The sequence below is a fragment of the Chiloscyllium plagiosum genome, unplaced genomic scaffold (assembly GCF_037043375.1).
Source record: "Chiloscyllium plagiosum isolate Xiang-an unplaced genomic scaffold, Cpla_swu_hap1 HiC_scaffold_47, whole genome shotgun sequence".
NCBI lineage: Eukaryota > Metazoa > Chordata > Chondrichthyes > Orectolobiformes > Hemiscylliidae > Chiloscyllium > Chiloscyllium plagiosum.
Genome location: NW_028270185.1, coordinates 23,488,817 through 23,513,892, shown reverse-complemented (window position 1 = coordinate 23,513,892; position 25,076 = coordinate 23,488,817). Strand labels below are relative to the sequence as shown.

At 42.8% G+C, this 25,076-nt stretch overlaps 1 protein-coding gene across 1 annotated transcript in view; it reads left to right on the top strand.

Annotated features, from left to right (window-relative positions):
- Positions 1–19,489, top strand: part of LOC122542921 (uncharacterized) — a 36,673-nt gene extending 17,184 nt beyond the window's left edge. The window contains exons 2-5 of the mRNA XM_043681065.2: positions 6,871–7,129; positions 9,314–9,347; positions 13,135–13,246; positions 15,565–19,489. Coding sequence (XP_043537000.2) covers positions 6,871–7,129; positions 9,314–9,347; positions 13,135–13,246; positions 15,565–15,872 — 713 coding nt within the window. The 3' untranslated portion in view covers positions 15,873–19,489. The remainder of the gene's footprint in view (positions 1–6,870; positions 7,130–9,313; positions 9,348–13,134; positions 13,247–15,564) is intronic.
- Positions 19,490–25,076: the final 5,587 nt, after the last annotated feature.

Below are 25,076 nucleotides of genomic sequence, written 5' to 3'. Positions count from 1 at the left end.
GTGCTGGCTGGACAACCACAATTCAGTCAGGAAAGGCGATCACTCCTTTCATGTTCAGCTTTTATGTCATGACAGGCAACACATAACACAAGTGTGTGCATACAATACTGGGCTGGTAAACCATTGTAATTGTTGCCGATTTCCAAAGTTGAGATAGCAAAAGCATCCTACTAGACCTAAATTGAGTAAGATAACTCATATGCTGGTATCCAAGAGGGCATAAAGGGGAGTTTAGACGTTGGAAAGTCCACTTACATCTAGTTTTGGTTAATTGAGTTTAAAAGCAGGGAGGTTATGTTGCAGCTGAATAGGGTGCTGGTGAAGCCACACCTGGAGTACTATGTGTAATTTTGGTCTCCATACTTGAGAAAGGGTGTACTGGCACTAGAGGGGGTGCAGCAGTGGTTCACTAGGTTGATTCCAGAGTTGAGGGGGTTGGCTTATGAGGAGAGATTGAGTAGACTGGGATTATATTCATTGGAATTTAGAAGAATGAGGGAGGATGTTATAGAAACATGTAAAATTATGAAAGGAATAGATAAGATAGACGTAGAGAGGATGTTTCCACTGGCAGGTGCAACACGGACAACAGGGTATAGCCTCAAAATTAGAGGGAGCAGATTTAGTTCTGAACTGAGAAGGGACTTCTTCGCCCAGAGGGTTGAGAGTCAATGGAATTCCCTGCCCAGTGAAGTAGTTGACGCTACTTCAGTAAATGGTTTTAAAGCTAAGATATATCTTTTTTAAAGAATAAAGGGATAAAGTGTTACAGTGAGTGGGTAGATAAGTGGAGCTGAGACCACAAACAAAATCAGCCATGTTCTTACTGAATGGAGGACCAGGCTCGAAGGGCCAGAGGCCTATTCCTGCTCCGAGTTCTTATGTTCTAATAACATCAAAGTCAGAACCAGTCAAGGTAAACGTTTGGTTAAATGGTCATCCAGTTCTCACAGAGGCTGATACCAGAGCGGGCATATCAATGATCGCAGAACCAGTATTTAAAAAATTCACTCTTGACTCCAACCCTTTAAATCTGTGTGTGACCTCAGCTAGGCTGAGAACCTTATACCAGCAATCCTTTTCAGATTAAGGGGGCAACTTCAGTTCCTGTCTCTTATGAAAAGCAGCTGGTTCAGTAATCACTGATTGTAGTAAAAGGCTCAGGACAAAGTCTGATGGGATGCAATTGGTTGCAAGAGAGTCGCCTAGATCAACTCAACATTTTTCAACGAGAAAATAGCTGCTTGAATGAAGTGCTCGTTAAGTACCTGGAAGTCTTCCAGGAATGTGTTGGGACTATCAGAGGAGTCAAGGCCACTTTGCACATTAACCAGGAAGCAATTCCACAATTCTGCAAGGTCCACCCAATGTCATTTAAGTAGAAGCAGAAATCCGAAGGCTGGAAAGTACATGAATCATCAAACCAGTCCAATTCGCAGAATGGGCACTACTGGTCATACCAATTTTGAAGCCCAATGGGTCAGTTTGCCTTTGTGGGAATTTAAAACAAATGGCAAACCACTTTTTACAGCTGGATAAATGCCCAATCCCTCGGATAGAGGAGATATAGACAAAGCTGGCTGTGGGACTGCCCTTCACAAAGTTGGGCAGGATCCATGCGCACTTGCAATTGAGGTAAAAACACGGACTGCAGATGCTGGAAACCAGAGTCTAGATTAGAGTGGTGCTGGAAAAGCACAGCAGGTCAGGCAGCATCCGAGGAGCAGGGAAATTGATGTTTCGGGCAAAAGCCCTTCATCTTGCAATTGAGTCCAAACCAGGATTTCCCAGAAGTATGCTACAATTAATATCCATAAGACTTTGTACCAACATCATTTGGGATATCATCAATCTGTTCAATTTCATTTGCATGGTCTATCTCAGGTTGCCATTTACTGAGATGGTGTCCCAATAGCAGGGAAAATGAATAAGGAATGCTTAGAGAACTTGGATATTGTCCAAAGGTGCTTTCCCAAGGCATCTATCTACCTAAGTAGGGAAGAATGTGTGTCCAGGCCCCCCAAATGACCTATTTGTGTTATGTAGTTGACAAGACCAGGTTAGACTGGTGAGAAGGTAATGTGAGAGTGATCAAAGGTGTCCCAGCTCCCATATCAATCCAGGAGCTTAGGTCATTTCTTGGTCTGGTAAATTGTTAAATAAAGTTCATATTCAACATGACATCCCATCCTGAAAACTTTGCATCAACTCCTTAAAAATGGTCAGCATTGAAAATGTATTCATAGACAAGCCCTAGCTTTTAATGAAGGAAAGAAACAGCTATCAACTCTGAGATGTGAGCACACTATGATCCCAAGAAAGATCTGATATTGATATGTCATGCCTCTCTCTCTGGCATTGGGATGGTGCTAGCTCATAGGTGGTCCAATGGAAAGGAACCCCCATTAGCTTATGCATGTAGACCTTTGGTTAATGCAGAGTGTAAATAAGTCCAGGTAGCAAAAGAAGGATTGGTGCCATATTTGAAGTCAGAAGTTCTTCCAGTACATTTATGGCTGAAAGGGGGCATAGCTTTAAATTAAGGGGGGGTAGGTATAGGACAGATGTTAGGGGTAGATTCTTTACTCAGCGAGTCGTGAGTTCATGGAATGCCCTGCCAGTAGCAGTGGTGGACACTCCTTCATTATGGGCATTTAAACGTGCATTGGATAGGCATATGGAGGATAGTGGGCTAGTGTAGGTTAGGTGGGCTTGGATCGGCGCAACATCGAGGGCCAAAGGGCCTGTACTGCGCTGTATTCTTCTATTTCTATGTTCTATAAAATTTATGCTGATGACAGACTGCAAACCCCTACTTGGCCAAGTGGACAAAGCAGTACTGCCCACAGCTTTGAGCTGTATTCAGCGGTGGGCTCTAACATTAAGTGTTTAAAATTACAAGTAAGAACACCATCTGGGAGGTTGAGTAATGAATGCAGATGCATCGAGGCACCTCCCATTAGCATATACACCGCTGGTGGTGCCCCCAATGGAAGAGTCTGAAATGATATTAAATTTTTGAGACAATGTCCCATTCATAGCTAACAATATCAGACTTGGACAGGGAAAGATCCATCCTTTCCAAACTGTAACAATTTGAATTAATGGTGGAAACCAAAGACCGTTGCAACTCGAATTAAAACCCTTTTGGATCTGGAAAGACCAGCTCTTGGTAGAGAATGGCATATTGTTATGGAGAGTAAGAATTAATGTCCTGAGCAAAGGCTGCCTTCAGATAGTGGCTGACCTCCAAAGGGCTAACCAGGATCTTCAAAATGAAGATGTTGGCCAGAAGGTAGGTCTGGTGGCCAAGCTTGCACGGAGACTTAGCTGCTTTGGTGGGGCAGTATCCAAAGTGCCAATAAAGACAAAAATTACCGTCAGCAGCTCCCACATCCATGGGAATGGCCAGATCAATGTTGGATTCAGTTGCAAGTCAACTATGCAAGTCCTTTCATGGGTTCAATATTCTTAGTCATTGTAGATGTCTATTTAATGTGGTTGGACGTGCATAGGGCTCGTTAGGGAAACACTGAGACAATGATAGAAAAACTGAGCAAATCTTTTGCAACATGCAGAGTCCCAGAATTGTTGGTCACATACAACAGTCATCGTTTATCAGCAAGGAAACTGGTTATTTCTGAAAGTTGAATGGGATCCGACATATACATACAGATCCAAACCTCCCATTGCCAAATGATGTGACAGAAAGAGTGGTCCAAACTTTGAAGGCTGGATTGAAGAAGCAACTACAACCTCACAAGTTGTCATGGTTCTTGCTTCATTATATGACCACACCACATGCAGCTGCAGAGTTGCTAATGGGTAGTAGACTCCTCACCAGGTTAAGTCTGATCCTCTGGGACCTGGCCGGGAGAATGAAACTCCAATGTCGAAACCATGACTCAGCCAAGCGAGAGAGACAGTTTGATATGAGGGATCGAAGCTCAGTGTAAGAATCACAGAAATGTCCTCACATGGGTCAGAGACATGGCCAACGCAAGATCAGGACCAATAATTTGTCAATTTTGAGGAGGTTCGACCGTCTTGCACAAGAACATGGACCAGATAAAAGCACAAAATTCACCAACAGTTTGGGAGCATACCGTGCCCTGCCCCTTGGGACCTTCAGAAATACTGCCGGAACCCATAGATTTACCCTCTCTGTCAAACATTGTCAAGATCTGAATCAGAGATGGACATGACAGAATTAGCTGTCTTGACGCCTTTGCCACAAGAAGCTGAAAGGCAAAGTCGACTGAGGGTCTCCTGGCACAAGAAGCGAGCTCCCCTACATTACATGCAGCTGTGTCAGATACCGAGTGGGAGGAACCCGGTCTGGTTCGAAAACACCCCCGGAGGCTCTCAAAGAGAAAGGATTGACCTGTGTCTGTGAACTCAGAGGGGGCAGGATGCAGTGATTGTAACGAGGTCAGCCAGTTAGACATTATAACATACGAGTTCCCTGACTGGGACTTTTAATCTAGTCCAGTCAGGGAGCCCTGGCTGACATAAAAAAGATGAAGGGCGAAAGTGAGGACTGCAGATGCTTGAGATCAGAGTCAAGATTAGAGTGGTTCTGGAAAAGCACACCAAGTCAGGCAACATCCGAGGAGCAGGAAAATCGACATTTCAGGCAGGAGCCCTTCATCAGAAATGTGCTTTTCCATCCCCACTCTAATAAAAAGTCAGAGTCAAAACGTGGGGTGCTGGAAAAACTCAGCTGGTCAGGTAGCATCCGAGGAGCAGGAGAATCGATGTTTCGAGCATAAGCTGTGCATTTCCTGCACCACACTCTTCGACTCTGATCTCCAGGATCTGCAGTCCCCACTCTGTCCCATAAAAAGGAGGAATGTCAAGGATACTGACACTCTGGTATGAGACCGTACTACAATCAAGGACTGTCATGTGTAAATAAATGGTGATTTGATGATGGGATACCAGCCTTTATGGAGTTATCTCACATAAGACAGAGGAACAGATGTAGGCCATTCAGCCCATCGAGCCTACTCTACTACTCAGTGAGCTCATGATTGATCTGATAATTATCATCTCTACTTCCCTGTTTTTGTCCCCATAACTCTTGATTAAAAATCTATTTTATCCTTGAATGTACTTACTGACCCATCCTCTACAGACCTCTGTGGTTACAAACTCCACAAATTCACTACCCTCTGAGAGAGGATATTCCTCCTCATCTCTATCTTAATAAGTTGACCTCTTCTTCTCAGATAATGCTGGCCCTGGCCCTAGACTCACGTGTGACAGGAAACAACATTACCACGTCAACTCCCCTAAAAATGTTGCATGTTTCATAAGGTCACCTCTCATTCTTCTAAAGAACAATAAGTGCATGTCCAACCTACTCAACCTCTCCTCATAAATCAGTCTCCCCATGCCTGATATCAATCTGGACTGCTTCCAATGCCAGTATATCTTTCCTTTGACAACAAGTCCAAGCTGTTCACAGTATCCCAGCTGTGGACTGACTCATGCCTTGTATAATTTTAGGAAAACTTCCCTTCTTTCACACTTTATACCCTTTAAAATAAACATTCCATTTACCTTTCCAATTACCTGCTAAATTTGTATGCTAGCTTTTTGTGTTTATGCACAAGGATTCCTAAATTCCTCTGTGCCATAGCTTTCTTTCCCCACCCTTCTTGGAAAGTAAAACCACATTTTAGAACATAGAATATAGAACATAGAACAATACAGCACAGAACAGGCCCTTCGGCCCACGATGTTGTGCCGAACATTTGTCCTAGCTTAAGCACCCATCCATGTACCGATCCAATTGCCACTTAAAGTTCGCCAATGATTCTGACTCTGCCACTCCCACAGACAGCGCATTCCATGCCCCCACCACTCTCTGGGTAAAGAACCTACCCCTGACATCTCCCCTATACCTTCCACCCTTCACCTTAAATTTATGTCCCCTTGTAACACTCTGTTGTACCCGGGGAAAAAGTTTCTGATTGTCTACTCTATCTATTCCCCTGATCATCTTATAAACCTCTATCAAGTCACCCTTCATCCTTCTCCGTTCCAATGAGAAAAGGCCTAGCACTCTCAACCTATCCTCGTACGACCTATTCTCCATTCCAGGCAACATCCTGGTAAATCTCCTCTGCACCCTCTCCAAAGCTTCCATATCTTTCCTAAAGTGAGGCGACCAGAACTGCACACAGTACTCCAAATGTGGCCTAACCAAAGTCCTGTACAGCTGTAACATCACTTCACGACTCTTGAATTCAATTCCTCTGCTAATTTTTGGACAGCACGGTGGTTCAGTGGTTAGCACTGCTGCCTCACAGTGCCAGGGACCCAGGTTTGATTCCAGCCTCAGGCAACTGTATGGAGTTTGCACATTCTCCCCGTGTCTGCATGGGTTTCCTCCCACAGTCCAAAGATGTGCAGGTTAGGTGAATTGGTCATCCTAAATTGCCCATAGAGTTCGGTGCATTAGTTAGGGGGAATGGGTCTGGGTGGGTTACTCCTTGGAGGGTCGGTGTGGACTAGTTGGGCCAAGGGGCCTGTTCCCACACTGTAGGTAATCTAATACACTGTGACTCTAGTACCTCATTGACTGTATAACGTGCTTTTAGATGTCCTGAAGTCATGCAAAAAGTGCTACAGAAATGCAAACATTTCCATTTGATGCGGGTCTCAATCTCAAATAATCTACAGCTATTGTTCTCCCAGATAAATATACGATGCTGTTGGTACTGCCAGATATTCCAGTTCAAACAAAACTGACTCTCTTTGCTGCTGGACTAAGAGAACTCCACTTCCTGCAGCAGACGTTGCACACCTGCAGTTCTGTGCAACTGTGGCTGATGGTGTTTTGTTCGTTGTTTCACGCTGCAGGTGGGTTTGTCTTCAAGCAATGGAAGGAGAAATTCTTCTTTTTATCGACGAAGGGATCCTTGGCAATCTGTCGTGACCAGGATGCACTGCCTGAGGCTGAAATCTCACTCCCGAGTAGCTGTAAGGCCATCGTCAAGGGCAGCCAGATCAGTGACCTTCCCCGGCTTCCCCTAGGAGTACACGCAGACTGCTGCTTGGCTCTGATACTGACAGAAGGCAAGCTTCTTCTGTTGCTGGCAACAGATGCTGAGGATTGCAGGTAGCCATTTTAAAATTAGTTCCATCAAGTCAATTCCTACAAGGATTGCAGGTAGCCATTTTAAAATTAGTTCCACCAAATCCATTCCAATAAGTCAAATCACAGCATTTTAAACTAGGGTAAAGGGTGTCAACCCCTAACAGGAACGCTGTCCCAGACATTAAATTTACAAACTTAAAACAACAAAATTATATTAACTGGCTGTTTTAAAAATTAAGAACCCACTGCAGCTGCTGTGGTGCCCAATGGCCAGAGAAAGCTTCAAGCTTGCCAGTGGGTACTGTCTCAGGTCACCCAGGCATTTATGGGACCACAGGGGAGAGGCAGACAGTTAGGCTTAATGGCCACCTCAGACCATTTGCTGCCTTTGATATGATGATGCACACTTTGGCTAAAACCAGGAGCAGGAGTTCCACTGCTCTGCTCCACCAGATCTCACCATCCCAACTGAGTGACCAAAGATTCACAGGTTCCAAAAATTTGAAGAGCAGCAACTTCAAAAAGTGAAAGAGGGTTTGAGAGTGACTGCAACCAGTGTACACGTGGAACACAGACTCCTCAAGATACTGGCCCAGAATATCTTGGGCTGTGGGTGTCTGTAGATAAACTACTCCTGAGGTTGATGTCTCCTTATCTCTATGCAAGGCTTTTCAACGCCTTATGTACTCTTATTTATGCCTGTATAATAGGTCATTCAATAAAGTGGGGTGTGGAAAACATCTCTCTAGACTTCGATCTTCAGTCTTCTTGATATCAGAGCTCTTGTGACAACCATCATAATTTACATGAATCTCCTTATACTGCAATGCTGTTACCTCAGGCAGCACTTTCAAAAGTGGTCACAGGTCTCAAGCTACTGGTCATGACCTTCCAGTTCAGAGAAGACAGAGCTATCGAGTGAAATAAGGGTGACACAAAATGCAATCTACTTACACAGTTTAAGCTGGAAATTATTATCTTGATTTTTGTGAGGTCTTACTGTGGGATTATTAGCTGCAGTGTTTGCTACTTCACAACAGTGACTATAACTCTAAAGTGTGGAGGTGCCGGTGTTAGATTGGGGGGGACGAAGTCAGAAGTCACATGATACTAGATTATAGTCCAACAGGTTTATTTGAAATCATGACCTTTCAGAGCGCTGCTCCTTTGTCAGGTGTCATGTGACTTCTGCCCTTATTATTCCAAAGTAATTCTTTGCTTGTGAAGCTCCCTGTGATGTTGCAGAAGGATTTACATGATTACAAGTTTGACCTATCTTCCTTGACCTCATCGAAAATTAGTCCAGGCCAGATAGCAACGTCAAATGGAACTGTTGCGGCAAATTGTCAAGGTCAAATCACGTGTTGATCATGTAAATCAATCCACTGTGCTGAGGGTCCAGGTCCCATGGGTCCTAATGATTACGCTGCTGCAGGAATCCAGGAGCTCCAGTGAAATTTGGGAATCAGTTGCACCACAACTGATGAAGAGATGAAACGTTCAGCCTTACTGAATAAAGCATTAATCGCCAGGTTGGTGCAACAATCAATAGAAGATTACCTGGCTGCTGAGTTCCCTGGTCTGGACAAGCCGTGAAGCATTCTAATAACCAAAACATTGGCTGGATGTGAGGCTGTAATTTTCAAGATCATCTTCTCGAAGGACGTTTTAGTGATTGACTCCTTATCAGATGATAGTCCCTTTTCAAATCCTGCTTCCTTGCTCATCTTCCCAGCAAATCAAAGAACTGGGAGGAACTGCTAGGCAGCAAGAATTAACATTCCTGATGAAGGGCTTTTGCCCGAAACATTGATTTTCCTGCTGCTCAGATGCTGCCTGACCTGCTGTGCTTTTCCAGCACCACTCTAATCTTGACAGCAATGATAAACAGTCAAAACCCGTGACACCAGAAAAGCACAACAGATCAGGCAGCATCTGAGCAGCAGGAGAGTTGACATTTTAGGCATTAGACCTTTGATTCTCAATATGCTAGACATTACCTGAACTCTGACAGGTATTTCACAAAGTTATCAAAATGTGTGGACAGAGCATCCGCTTAATAAATATTAATCCTGACTGGTGGAGCATCTTTGTAAATAAATGCCTTATCACAGAAATTTTAATTTTCATGTCATCTTGGAATTCACAAACCCCCTCATGCTTAGGCATTAAATAATAACACTTGTATTTGTTCTCCTGATGCAGCCATTGGTTGAAGGTACTAAGGAAGATGAAAGAGGTAAGACTTGTCATTCATCTATTGCCTAGTCTGCCTGGATTAGAAGGTATGAGCTATAAGAAGAAGCTAGAAAAACTAGGATTGTTTTCTCTAGGGTAGTGGAGGCTGAGGGAAGACTTGATAGAAGTTTATAAAATTAAGCGACGCAAAGATAGGGCTGATGATCAGAATCTTTTTCCCAGAGTTGAAATGTCTAAAACTAAAAATCACACAACACCAGGTTATAGTCCAACAGGTTTAATTGGAAGCACTAGCTTTTGGAGCAGCACTCCTTCATTAAACCTGTTGGACTATAACCTGGTGTTGTGTGATTTTGAACTTTGCACACTCCAGTCCAACACCAGCATCTCCAAATCATGTCTAAAACTAGGAGCATGCATTTAAGGTGAGAGGGGGAAATTTCAAAGAAGATGTGAGAGGCAGGTCTTTTACACAGAGAGTGGTAGGAGCCTGGAACGCACTGCCAGGGTGCTTGTGGAGCAAATACGATAAGGACATTTCAGGGACTTTTTAGATGAGCACATGAAAATGCAAGGAATGGAGGAATATGGATCAACGGCAGGCAGAAGGGAATAGTTTCATTTGGCGTTATGTTCAGAACAGCATTTTGGACCTAAGGGCCTGTTCCTGTGCTGTGCTGTTCTATGTTCTATGAATAGTGTTATGGACTAGGCCAGACCACTCAAAACATTCTTAAGCAGGCAGCCCTAAACCTAACTTTGCAATTTGTTTCAGTAAGTGAAAATTACCTGGAGTAAGATAGCTAGGTTGACTACTAGTTTTTAAAACAGACAAAAGATCTATTCACAAAATTACACAATGAAAACAAAGAACAGAATAAACTCAACTTATCCAGCTATAAATAGTTTTGCTGTTCCGAATACACACAACAGTCCCAATAAGCAACCTCCTTTTAGAAACCAGTATAAATGGAACAGGTTGAAGTTGAAGGACAGAAAAAAAAGGGAGTTTCCACATAGCTCCCTGTTAAATTTCCCAGTTCAAGACTGAACTAAAACTGCTCAGCTCAACTAGTTAGAGAGCTGACCGCTCCCCTCTCTTTATACAGGGCAACTCTCAAGCATGACCACTTTGGCCTGAAGTCTCATCTGTTTACATATAAACAAAAGGCTCTCAAAATCCTTTTCATCTCTGTACCAAACCAGACTGATCGGTGCCCAGCCCAGTTTATTACCACTCTGAAAACAATCAAGGACAGAGTCTCCTTGAGCCAAGGAACAGCTTTTAGAAAAAAAGGGACTAGCTTTGTGACAATAGATAAACCACATAATGACAAGAAGAATTAGAGAATGCAAATCAGCAGATAAGACTAGAGGTTGCAAAAATAATACAGGGACAAATCCTAAGGCACAGATGAACTGGTAGTACAAATTCAGATAACTATGTATGATCTTGGGGCCTTAACTGAGACATGGCTGCAGGATGCTCTCAATTGGGACCTAAGTATTGAAGACTGTGACGAAGACAGACAGAAAGCTAGGAAAAAATGGAGGAGGGTCTCTATCAATTATAGATTGTTTGAGCACAAAAAAGAGGAGTATCCTAAATTCAGGAAACAGGGTATAGAAGCAGTCCCAGTCGAGGTGGAAACGATTAAGCTAAGAGGTCAGTTTTGGGAGTTGTGTACTGGTGCTCTAAAGGAAGCTGTATGATAGGACAGGGTATCAAGGAAGAAATAATGGGAGCTTTTAAAAAGCTATTATCTTGGCATAGTTTAGTGTACATATAGATTGGACAATCAGATGGGGAAAAAGTAATCCAGATGAAAAATATTTTGGCCAATATCTTAGACCTAGATGCAATGGCTCCAACCAAAGAGCAGGCTACACTAGACCTGGTTTTGACCAACAAGAAAGAATACCTGGATAGCAGCAACCATATTGTATTTAAATGTACCTACAGTTGAAGGGAGAGAAGTGTGGGACCATGACTATTATTTTGAATCTTTTTAAAATTCATTTGTGGGACTTGGGTGTCACTGACTGGCTAGTATTGATAGCCCATCCCTGTTTGCCCTTGAGAAGGTGATGGTGAACTGAGTGGCTTGCTAGACCATTTCAGAGAGCAGTTGAGAGTCAACCACATTGCTGTGGCTCTGGAGTCACATTTAGGCCAGACCAGGTAAGGATAGCAGATTTTCTTCCCAAAAGAAATTAGTGAACTAGATGGATTTTTCCAGCAATGGTTTCATAGTCATCAGTCAACTATGACATTGTTTATTGAATTCAAATTCCACCATCTGTTGTAGCAGGATTCAAACCCAAGTCTCTAGAATACTATTCTGGATTAATAATTGAACGATAATACCACTAGGCCATCACCTACCCTGGAGCAACAATGAGGGGATGAAAGCAAAACTTGTAAAAGTGAACTAGCAATTTAGTTTGGGGGATAGGTCAACAGAGATGCAATGACAAGTTTTTAAGGGGATATTCCAGAAATCATAAAATAGAAAACATTCAAATAAATAAGGAAGATTCTAAAGGACTGACTGCCAGCCATGGTTAACTAAAAGAGTCAATGATAGCCACCAACTCAAAGAAGAAACATATAATTGTCCAGAGCTAAGTTGCAAGTAAGAAGATTTGGACAGAATATTTAAAAAAAAGCAAGTTATTATTAAAAGATTAACAAGGTGGGAAAAAATAGAATATGAGAGAAAGTCAGCCAAAAATGTAAAAACAGATAGGTAGGTTTCTTCAAATGTTTAAAAATAGATAAAAGTTAACAAAGTAAGTGGTGCCCTTTATAAAATGAATCATGAAGAATAAAGAGATGCCAGCTGGATTGAACAATTTGTACAGTGTTCTCGAGACATGCCAGAAATAGCTGTGTATCAGGACTGAAAGGGAAAAAGGGAACTCAAAAAAGTCAAAGGTCTAATGTTTTGTTTTAAGAAACTTTGCAACTCATTCTGTCTTTTTCAAATATCAGAGCATGGATGCAGTTCACATTGTCATTCCTCATTGTTTGCAAAAATGGTTTAATAGAGACTTGTGTTTTCCTTTGATCTGCCTGTCCATATCCTCCTGTAAACTGTAAATTATCTTCATTGTACACTGCACTTTCAAATTTTATATCATCCACAAACAATGATGTCCTGTGGATATTTAAGTCCAGGTCATTACAATATATCAAAAAGATAGACGTCTCCCTCCAATCTGAAAAACAACTGGTCACCTCTCTTTAACATTTTTAATTCCTTTGGAAAGTTTGTATCCAATCTGTTGATGCTCCTTTTAAATTTAATTTAATGGTTTTTAATTTTGTTTATGCATTATGATATGCTACTTTACCAAATGCCTGGTCCATTTACCGAACTTCAGAAATGCTGTCCTCATCAAATCTCTCCTTCACTTCATCAAAGAACTCCTTCAAGTTGGTCATTTATTTATTAGCTCATATTTTTTCATGCATCAATTAATTTTATACTAATTTATTGTTTTCAAGAGATTCCTCACCTTTGACAATAAGATGACTGACCTGTAATATAGGCCTCTTCCTCTTTCCATTTTTAGTAGTACTTGTAGTCCTCTAGTCATCTGACCCATACCTGACGAGGACTGGGAGACTGGTCAAAGTCTCAATGATTTCCACACTATTTCCTTCAGTAACCTAACTGACCATCCCGACCAGATGACTCATCAATCTTGCTGGAATACCCTCTTCATCCATTTTCATCTCTTCACTATGCCTTTCCTTGTGTTATTTCTCTGACGTATTTAAACTGAGCATTGATTTATTTTGTCTCTCTTTTTGTTCAAAGTCCTTTTCCCCCAATGTGTCCTTGTGCAGGATCCACTTTGATAAAAGGCTCAGCATATCTGACCGAGAGAAAGAACATGTTGCAATGGAGATGGCATGTCATTGTCGGGAAGGTAGGAACTTTGCTGCTTCTCCGTGAAATTTCTTTCAGTTGCACACCCTCTCCTTTGCTGTCTTGACCTAGATGATTATTCTTATGCGTAACTTCAAGCAGGAGGATGCCACCAAAGCATTGGGCCATCAGCTATGACTCAACCGAGTCGCTGAATCATCACAGCCTGAAGCAAGAAAGAAAGGCCCCTCCATGCATCAAACATGCCTCCATCAAAAACAACCACCTAACTATTCTAATTCTATTCCAAGGAAAACAACCCCAATATGTCCGATCTCTCTTCATAACTAAAGCTCCTCAGCCGAGGAAGCTAGTTGATTTCATACAGTTCCAGTATGACTTCTCTGCTCTTAAACTCTATACCTCAGGTAATAATGGCAAGTATGCTAGTTGCCTTCCTAACCACCTTATCCACCTGTCCTGATACATTAAGGGACTGGTATATATGTACTCCAATGCCCCTGTAATCGTCGGTGCTTTCTGAGCTCCATCTGCTCATCATTTCTTCCTTTGCTTTGTTTTACCTACCCAAGTTCATCACCTCATACTTATCCTGGTTAAACTCTGTAATTCCATAGCAGTTAGCCTGAGTTGTGGGATCTGTCACTTCAATAAAAATATTCTAATGATCAATCAGCTCCTAATGAGTAATTAACTCCATGGGTTACTTTATTTAAAACAGTAAAACTCATTGCAAGTTATGAAGGAGACCTCACAGCAAACCTAACTGATTCCTGTTTATGTAGTTTATATAAGTGCAGCAGACTAACTGACAGTCGTGAATTGTATGACTATATAGGCAGAGCACACGGAGTCCTGAAAAGTGAACTCTCTTAAAGGCAAGGTACACGCACAACAGCATATAACCATTGCAGTGCAGAACTGAGGGAATGCCACCAAGTCAGGACTGTGTCTTTCACCTGCGGTACTAACCAATGTTATATAACAGCTCTCATGGTTTTATTTTAGCAAAGAACAGGGGGGTTCTCCATAGTGTCCTGGACAATTTTTCTGCTTAAGCAATATTAATAAAACAGATTGTTCAGTTTCTATCAGCCTCCTGCATGTGGTTGAAAATCACACAACATCAGGTTATAGTCCAACAATTTTATCTGGAAGCTCTAGCTTTCAAAGCACTGCTCCTTCATCAGGTGGTTGTGTAAAGGAACGGCACTCCAAAAGCTAGTACTTCCAAATAAACCCGTTGGACTATAATCTGGTGTTGTGTGATTTGTAACTTTGTCCACCCCAATCCAACACCCCAGTCCAACACCGGCATCTCCAAGTCCTGCATGTCGGATTTTGTAGTGCACAAATTGGCTGCCAGGTTTCCTCACAATGAATTTATCTTTTAACTGATTTTGTCTTCTTAGTTTTCCCATGATGAAAAAATAATATTTCTGGGTGCTTGCCCCAACCTTGAATGGTTTCCAACAGCAGTTGCTGTGCCTCAGCTTCTGAATTGGGAAATAATCTGGTCAAATCAAAGCAAACATTTAAATATAAAGTCTAAACAAAACCTCAATGTTGCTCTGAGGCAACTTTTTACTGCCTTTCATGAACCTAAAAGCCCATGTTTGTCCTAAATTTAAATACTGAAAGTATTGTTGAATCTCAGTAGGACTTTGGGGGAGTCCAGAACTCGAGGGCATAGTTTGAGAGGGGAAATATATAAAAGGGATCTAAGGGGCAACTTTTTCACAGAGGGTGGTATGTGTATGGAATGAGCTGCTGGAGGAAGTGGTGGAGGTTGGTACAATTGTACCATTTAAAAGGCATTTGGATGGGTATATGAATAGGCAGTGTTTGGAGGGATATGGGCCGGGTGCTGCAGGTGAGACTAGATCGGGTTGGGATATCTGGTCGGCATGGATGGGTTGGACCAAAGGATCTGTTTCCATGCTGTACATCGCTATGACTCTGTGACTTGGCAGCACCTGCAGAAAGACAAAAAAAAAGTGAACATTTCGAGTTTGATATGACTCTCCTTCTATATCCTCTAAGGCAGATCCCAATGTACTACTCAGGAAAGAGATGGAGAGGCAAGATCCTGCATACTTTTCATGCCCTTATCAACATGAAATTAATCTGCTCTGCGTAGGATTGTGCAAATTGGTTCCCATTTCCTACAACATCACAATAATTCATTGGCTGTAGAGTGATCGGCCTGTTCAATCCAAATGCAAGTCTTCCTTTCCTGAGGCACAAGAGGCTTTTATGTTGTCCTGGGCATGCTGCCTATTGTCACTTTGATATTCAGGGCAACTTGATAAGGGTCTAATTTCTTCTTCTGAGGCTCTGTTGCATTTTACTCCACAGCTACACCAAACAGGATTAAAGGACGGCAGCCGAGAGGATGCCTGCGACACGGTTGCCAGTCCAGAAAGCTTGTCCGAGCTGCCTGCCTGTTAGTGGGTGGCGCAGCCACAGGCCCCAGCCTTGGTTACATGATGACCTCCTCCTCTGCACCAGCCTCTGAAAGAGTTCCCCTGGATTTCAAGGAACTTGGCATTCACTCATCTGACTCCTGCCAGGATACTGAGCCAGGTTCGGGCTATAACTCTTTTGAATGCGAAACCATGGATCAGGACTTTGACACGTTTGACTTTGGTGGGTTTGCTTTCTAGATGGTTACAAGCTATTTCAACCCTATTCTGTCCTCCTACCTGAGCTCCAGTTGGGAAAAGCAATAGCTATCCAGGCCTGCAACTGGATAATATTGGCAACCCTCAAAGATTGCCTCAAAGCCTCCAGACATTAAATACAAACCTGCAGCAACCCTGGTTGGGGGAGTGGGGGGGGAGATATCAAAAAGAGTCAGCATCAACAAAATAGTTTTCATTTTTTTCCTTTCAATGTTTTTATTCATTGGTTTAGCAACCTTGGAGATTGGGGATTAAGGATTGTTTGTTTTGATCATGCGATCAAAGCTCCAGGAAAATGTTCCATTGGAGTTGGCATCCCTCTCGCAGCAGTGTCTATTATTCCATTCTGTTGGTCATTCTACCCACACATCTTTTGGACAATATCATACAAACAAGGCCAGTGAGGGACTGCAGCATTAAGACAGAGAAACTAATTGGAAGCTTCCTCAACAACACAACAAACATAATGTAGAAGCGAACAAAGGGGCCAGTGCTGTTTCTCACTTTGCCATGTGTACAAAATAATTGATGCACTAACCTACAGAACAACCGTTGCAGTATTTCAAATTAATCCTTCCTTAACCACATGTAGGGAATTCCGATGGTTGATAAGCTGCTTAAACTGCAATATAAATGCAAGCATGTCGTTTGGAACTGCACAATTAGGGAGAGTATTTTGAAATTGAATAGAATATTGTTCCCCTTATATATCAATAAGAATAAATATTTGATGCTTCTTTAATTTGATGAACTTTCTCAAGCTGCTTTGCATGAGCGTAATTGAACAACAGACCAAAGAAGGTGATCATAGAATAGGGGAAGAAACATTTGAACAAGGAGTTAGGTAAATTAACTCAAAGAGGCTGGTATCCCGTCATTCAGTCATCCTCTATTTATATGTGCATAGTACTTGACACTGATCCGTCTTCCTCAGAATCAGCTTCCAGAGTCGAGCCAGGGCTCCCTGATTGGACCAGGTTAACAGCCCCAATCAGGGAACTCATATTCTATGAGGTCCAACTGTCTGACGTCATTATAATCACTACAGTAGGTTTTTAGATTAGATTAGATTACTTACAGTGTGGAAACAGGCCCTTCAGCCCAACAAGTCCACACCGACCCTCCGAAGAGTAACCCACCCAGTTCTATTTCCCTCTGACTAATGCACCTAAAACTATGGGCAATTTAGCATGTCTAATTCACCTGACCTGCACATCTTTGGACTGTGGGAGGAAACCGGATCACCTGGAGGAAACCCACACAGACATGGGGAGAATGTGCAAACTCAACACAGACAGTCACCCGAGGCTGGAATCGAACCTGGGACCCTGGTGCGGTGAGGCAGCAGTGCTAACCACTGAGCCACCATGCCACCCCTATTGCTGAAGCGTTTTAAAGAAGAATTCCAAGTTTTAAGCAGCAATGTAAAGGAAGAGAGAGAGGTTGAGAAGCAGAGAGGTTTGGGACAGGGAAGTCAGCACTTAAGACCTAGCCGTGGAAAAGGCCTAACTTTCGATACTGATCTGAAGGAATTGGGAAATGATGGGACAATGTTGTGGGCCAGCATGCACAAACCTGTTGATGTAAATTTAGCTTACATCAGTGCCACTCATTTTCAGACTCTAGTACAGCCTTGGTCCAAACACAGACTGTATTCTAGAGGTGAAGAGAAAATAACTGCTCTTGATATGGCAGCATTTGACCAAGTGAGCATCAAGGATCCCAAGAAAAACTAAACTGCTTGGGAGTCAGGGGAAAACTGTTTAGTGTCTTACCTAGCATAAAGAAAGAGGTTGTGGTTGTTGGCAATCAATCATCTCAGTGACGGGCCATCCCTGCAGGAAATCCTCAGGACATAATGTTTAGCTGCCTCCTCAATAACCTTCCCTCCATTAAAAGGTCAGAAGTAGGGACGTTCTCGTGGGTGCACGATATTTAATAGCATTCACATCTCCTCAGATAGTGGACAGATTCATGTTCACATACAGCAAGACCAGGACAATATCCCAGCTTGATCTAATAAATCACAAATAGCTCTTGCGTTATACATGACCACTTGTGGATCTGGAAAATTCCCCTTGACTCTCAATAGCATTGTCTTCATTGAATTGCCCCACTATCAATATCACCTGGTTACCATTGACCAGAAGCTGATCTGGACCAGCCTTATAAATACTGTGGCTACAACAGCAGGTCAGAGGATGGGAATACTGCAGTGCATAGCTTTTTAAAAAATTGATTCATGCGATGTGGGCATTGCTGCTTGGGCCTTAATTTATTGCCCATCTGAGTTGTCCTAGAGAAGGTGGTGGTGAGCAGCATACTTGAAATGCTGCAGTCAATTTGGTGTAAGTAGATCCACAATGCTGTTAGCGATGGTGTTCCAGGATATTAACCAAGCAATACTGAAGGAATGTTGATGTTTTTCCGAATCAGAATGGTGAGTAGCTTGGAAGAGAACTTGCAGACAGTCATATTCACGTATTAATGCTACCCTTGACCTACTGGGCAGTAGTGATCATGAATTTAGAATGTGCTGTTGAAGAAGCCTTAGTGGATTTCTGCATTGCGTCTTGTAGATGTTACAGACTGCTACCACTAAGTACAGATAATGGAGGGAGTGTGTATTTGTGGATGTGGTACCAACAAAGTGAGCTTCCTTGTCCTGGCTAATGACAAACTTCTTGGTTATTATTAGAGCTCCACTCTCCAGGTACAAAGGGAGTATTATTCACATTCCAGACTTGTACCTTGAAGGTTTGGACAGGCTTTGGGGAGTAAAGAGGTGAGTTATTTGTTGGAGGATTCTTGGGTTCTGACCTGCTGTTCCACCATATTATTTAAATGGCTGGTTCAGATCTCACCAAGGCTTCTTCAACAGTACCATCCAAACCTTCAACCTCAATCATCGAGAAGGACAAGAGGAACACATACATGGAATGCCACCAGCTGCAAGTTCCCCAGCCCAATCGTGACTACAAAATAAAAAGCCTTCTTTCTAATAGCATTATAAGGAACTTGCCAGTTGGACTGTATCACCAAATCTTCTCAAGGGCAATTAGGGATGGGTAATACAGTTGCAAGGTCCCTTCCAAGCCACTTACGACCCTGGCTTGGAAATATGCCACCATTCCATCAGTGTTGTTGAGTCAAAATCCTGGAACTCCTCTCCCTAACAGCATTATGGGTCTCCCACAGCACATGGACTGCAGCTCACTCCCACCTTCTCAAGGGCAACTAACCAAGGGCAACAAATGCTGGTCCAGTTAGTGACACCCACATCCCATGAGTGAATCAAACATAAATAAATAAGCGAACAAATGCTGGCCTTGTCAGTAGCACACCAGAAGGTTAATTTTTTTGGAAAAAGAGTTGATAATTGACTATTTATATAATTCTGGCCTACATTGCTTTGTTATATTTTCCGTGTGAAAGCAGCCAGACTGAGCGAGCCAGATTGTGTCACTATCAATTACCAGCTGGGATCAGAGATTGTTCGAAGAGATTGTATCTTTATTTGTATGTAAATCATGCCTTTTTTTCTTGTTTCTAGAAGTTTCTTTCTGTCACTATTAAAATTGCTCCTTGCGAATCGTGGTGAATAATGTGGTGGCCTTTGTCTCCTCTATGGGAGTGGCTTAAATTCAGGGAGGTTCTTTTTGGGAGTAATCAGAGGAATTCAGATTTAAGTCAGACCTACCTGCACAATGCTCCTGACTGTGGACAGAGGCATCCACAAAATGTTTAACATAGCTTCACTCACTTATCACGCGCACCCACTCCAATCTCACCATCTTTCTAATTCAGCAGTGGCTGGGAGGATTACTGCTCCACTCTGTCAATAGATCATTCCATCTCTGAAAGTTGCCACCCAGGTAAATAGTGCAGTGAGGAAGGTATATGGCCTACTGGCTTTTATTGGTAGAGGAATTGAGTTCCGGAGTCCTGAGGTCATGATGCAGTTGTATAAGACTCTGGTGCGGCCGCATCTGGAATATTGTGTGCAGTTTTGGTCGCCATACTATAGGAAGGATGTGGAGGCACTGGAACGGGTGCAGAGGAGGTTTACCAGGATGTTGCCTGGTATGGAAGGAAGATCGTATGAGGAAAGATTGAGACACTTGGGGCTGTTTTCATTAGAGAAAAGAAGGTTTAGGGGTGACTTGATTGAGGTGTACAAGATGATTAGGGGGTTAGATAGGGTTGACAGTGTGAACCTTTTCCCGCGTATGGAGTCGGGTATTACAAGGGGGCATAGCTTTAAATTAAGGGGGGGTAGATATAGGACTGAAGTTAGGGGTAGGTTCTTCACTCAGCGAGTCGTAAGTTCATGGAATGCCCTGCCAGTAGCAGTGGTGGGCTCTCCCTCTTTATGGGCATTTAAGCGGGCATTGGATAGGTATATGGAGGATAGTGGGTTAGTATAGGTTAGGTGGGCTTGGATCGGCGCAACATCGAGGGCCAAAGGGCCTGTACTGCGCTGTATTCTTCTATGTTCTATGTTCTATCAAGACACAAGGGTTACTATGTACACATTAGGAGAAACCTACATCAAAAAACAGGATTTTAATTTGGTGGTGCGGAGTGGGGTGGGGGCTGGTGGTGTGGGTTAGGTGTGTCTGGGAGTGCAAGGACATCAGAGGATGTTTATGAATGAAAATTGAATGTGGCCTCAGAGGCTACCAGGTGCTGTGGTAAGATATGTAAATCTCACACACACACTCCATGCCCTATTCAGGTCAACTCTTGTCAATACATGTCTTTATCCAAGCCTAGTAACTCCCATACCCCACGTCTCTCATTGACTCTTATCGTCCCAATGGCAATTTAATGCCAACTTATGATAACTCCTGCTGATCCATCCATCAATCTTTTCCCTTACGTCCTCCATACCAACTCACCCAGCATGCTCCAAAGGTAGACCTCAGGATTTATTATGTTATAAAAGTATTCCTATGAAAGCCCGTTTGAAATTTTTACTCTCATTTAGTACTGAATTCTTTATTGAGCAAAAGACTTGTATTCATACTACTGCATCAGAGACAAGTGATCCTTCAGTAAACTCTGCACCATCAATCAAACAGTGAACTTAGATTCAACTGCTGGAATCATGATAGGTTGTGGATGGTAGCTCAGCGTTAATAATGATAGCCTTTAGGATAATGTCAGCAAACAACTATTGTTTCCCTCTCACTGATGCACAGCAGCAAGGCTGGGCTTGAAACTCTATGGAACAGGAGCACTATTCATTCCTAGATTAAAGGCAGACTACTGTGGATGATAAAAATCTGAAATGAGCACAGAGAATGCTTGAGAAACTGAGCAGGTCTGACAGCATCTGTGGCGAGAGAAACAGAATTAATATTTTGAGTCTTGTGTGACTCGTTTGCAGAACTTTATTCCACTGGCTACAAAACTATATAGATGCTACTAGAAGCATATAATTCAGAGGAATGATCTATATACGCTGGATGGTCACCTGATATTCCAGAATATTTCTGCAGAGCTTTATACCTGAGCTTTATACAGCAGAGTTCCGTCGGTGGAATTCCAACTGCAAACTTTCTCTGATCATGTGACACTGATTACTTATTTTCCAGACACAAAAGTGATGTACCTTCTCTTGAGCTCAGGAGTTGGTGGGCCATCTAGGTTTCCTGCAGCAGTTCATTCACTCCACAATCACTTTCCAACTCCCAGTCACTCTCTATGGCTTTGCTCTGCACTATTCCAGCTCCTGGCTACTCTGGAACATTACTCCAGCTCTTGGCTGATCTGGAACCCTACTCCAGCTCCTGGCTACAGCTCTCTTCTCCTTTTATCTCCATGAGGTTTCTCTGGCTCAAAGGTGCTGACAGTCAATCTCCCTAGGTACGCAGCAGCTGCACGCCTATCCATAGAATCCCGACAGTGTGAAAGTAGGCCATTTGGTTCCATCAAGTCCATATGGACCCTCTGAAGAATATCCCATCCAGACCCACGCCCCCTTCCCTACCCCTGTAACCCTGCACTTCCCATGGCTAATCTATCCAGCCTGCATATCTTTGGACTGTAGGAGGAAGAGTACCACACAGACATGGGGAGAGCATGCTATTTCCACATGAATAATCGCTTGATGCAAGAGTCGAATCCTAGTCCCTGAGGCAGCAGTGCTAACCACTGAACCACTGTGTGCCCAGTGCTGGGACAAGTATTCCAATGCCCCTTCCTGGATCTCTCATCACCAACAGAGACTTTGCTCCTTGTGTCCAATGTCTCATGGGACCTGGCTCTGACCCTCTGCTTCCCAAACACTGTACACAGCCGGAAGGGTCCCAGGAGAACAGATTCATTCCCCTGCCTTATGTCATCTGCTATAGCATGCCCTCCTTCATGAGGTGCTTCAGGCCTGTATCCTGACATGTCATAAAACAAGAGATTTAAACTGAATGCTGAAATGGTTCATGTGACGGGAGATGTGAGAGAAATGACAATTCAGGAATGCAGAGTAATAATATGGAAACCAGAGTCTGATAGGAAGGGACAGAGCATACGACATAATCATAAGGGACATGGTGAGGATAAACAGACAAGGTTATTTCCCTGGGGTGGGGGAGTCCAGAACTGAGGGCAGAGATTTAGGGTGAGAGGGGAAAGATTTAAAAGGAACCTAAAGGGCAACGCCTTCTTGCAGAGAGGGGAGCGTGTATGGAATGAGTTGCCAGAGGAAATGTTGGAGGCTGATACAATTGACAACATTTAAAAGGCATCTGGATAGGTATATGATTATGAGGGGTTTAGACGGATATGGACCAAGTGCTGGCAAATGGGATTAGATTAACTAAGGATATCTGGTTGGCATGGACGAGTTGGACTGAAGGGCCTGTTTCCGTGCTGTACATCTCTATGATTCTATTACTCTAAGTAAGTTCAGAGAAAAGAGAATAGTAAAAAATGCAAAACTAAAAGTTCTTTAGCTGAATGAATCAAGAGCAAGACAGATAAATCAAGAGCACAAGCTGATATAAATGGGTAGGATATGATAATCATAACAGAGATATGGTTAAAAATATGGGAGGTAGCTGCAGAGATAGTGGAGGTGTTAGTGGTGGTCTTTCAGGAATCACGAAGATCAGGAAGGGTTCCAGAGGACTGGAAAATCATGATACCCCTGTTTAAAAAGGGACTAAAGCATAAGATGGGAAATTACAGACAGATTAACCTAACCTCGATTGTGGTAAGAACTTGGAATCCATTGTGAAGGATGAGATTTCTGACTACTTGGAAGTGTATGGTAAAATAGGGCAAAGTCAACATGCTTTCATCAAGCGGAGGCCATGCCTGACAAATCTTTGAGGAAATAACAAGTAGGTTAGACCTAGGAGAGCCAATGGATGTTATCTACCTGGACTTCAAGAAGGTCTTTGACAAGGTGCTGCACAGGACGCTACTGAGTAAGAGAGTGGGGATAAAAGGATCTTTCTTAGGATGGCAGCCGGTGAAAAGTGGTGTTCCACAAGGCTCAGTGTTATACATTAACGATCTAGATGAAGGAAAGGGCATTCTGGCTAGGTTGGCAGATGATACAAAGATAGGTAGAGGGACAGGCAACATTGAGGAGGTGCAGAGTCTGCAGAAGGATTTGGACAGATTAGGAGAAGGACCAAAGAAGTGGCAGATGGAGTACAACGTGGGAAATTGTGAGGTCATGTACTTTGGTAGGAAGAATAGAGGCATGGACTATTTACTAAATGGGGAAAAAATGCAGAAGTCTGAAGTGCAGAGAGACTTGGGAATTCTTATCCAGGATTCTCTCAAGGTAAACCTCCAGATTAAGTCAGCAGTTAGGAAGGCAAATGCAATGATGGCATTTATTTTGAAAGAACTTAAATATAAAAGCAGGAATATACTTCTGAAGCTTATGAGGCTCAGGGAAGACCACATTTGGAGTACTGTGTGCAGTTTTGGGCCCCATTTCTCAGGAAATGGCTCTGGAGTGTGTTCAGAGGAGGTTCATAGGAATGGCCTCAGGAGTGAAACGTTTAACGTATGAGGAACATTTGAGGACTCTGAGTCTATACTCAATGGAGGATGAGGGGGATCTAATTGAAACTTACAGAATACTGAATGGCTTGGACAGAGTAGATGTTGGGAAGATGTTTCCATTAGTAGGAGAGACTAGGACACGAGGGCATAGCCTTAGAGTAAAGGGAAGACTTTTTAGAATGCAGATAGAGAGAAACTTCTTCAGTCAGAGAGTGGCGAATCCATGGAAGCCATTGCCACAGAAGACTGAGATAGATAGGTTCTTCAGGATCAAGGGTTACAGGGAGAAAGCGGGAGAATGGGGTTGAGAAACTTATCAGCCATGATTGAATGGTGGAGCAGATTAAATGGGCTGAATAGCCTAATTTCTGCTACTATGTCTTCTAATCTTTATATAGGAACAGTAATTTATTGTTACATGTATTTATGAAAATATAGCAAAATGTATATTAGCTCCATAAGCCGCACCATTTTAATTACATAAATTATAAAAGTGGAATAAATCATACAATGTTAGGACAAAATTCACTTTTTGTTCGAATCACAGCTTCTTGGTTTTGTAAGCGGTTGTGGTATCACACTTGCCAAACCATTCTCTGAGTCCGTAACACCAAGGAGGAAGCACATTGAAGCAGCCTAAAAAGCGACGAGGGCTGGTAACTGCATATCTAGGGACACTTAGAAAGGTCGGGCAGAAAGCTTAAGGGGATGCTGTTAGAAGAATAGAGTCATAGACTATTTTCTAAATGGGGAAAGGCTTCAGAAATCTGGAAAAGGAGCCCGAGTTCAGGATTCTTTTCACAATAACACGTAAGTATAGTTGGTGGATAGGAAGGCAAATGCAATGTTAGCATTCATTTCGAGAGAGTTGGAATATAAGAGGTGAGTATAAGGCTCTGGTCAGAACACAGTTGAAATATTGTGAGCAGTGTTGGGCCCTGTATCTAAGGAAGGATATGTTGGTGGTGAAGGGGTCCAGAAGAGGTTTACAAGAATGATCCCAGGGATGAAGGGCATGTTATATGAGAAGCGGTTGAGGACACTGGGTCTGTACTTGATGGAGTTTAAAAGGATAGTAGGGGATCTGATTGAAACTTCCAGAAAACTGAGAGGTCTGGATAGAGTAGACATGGAGAAAATATCGCCACTCATAGGAGAGAC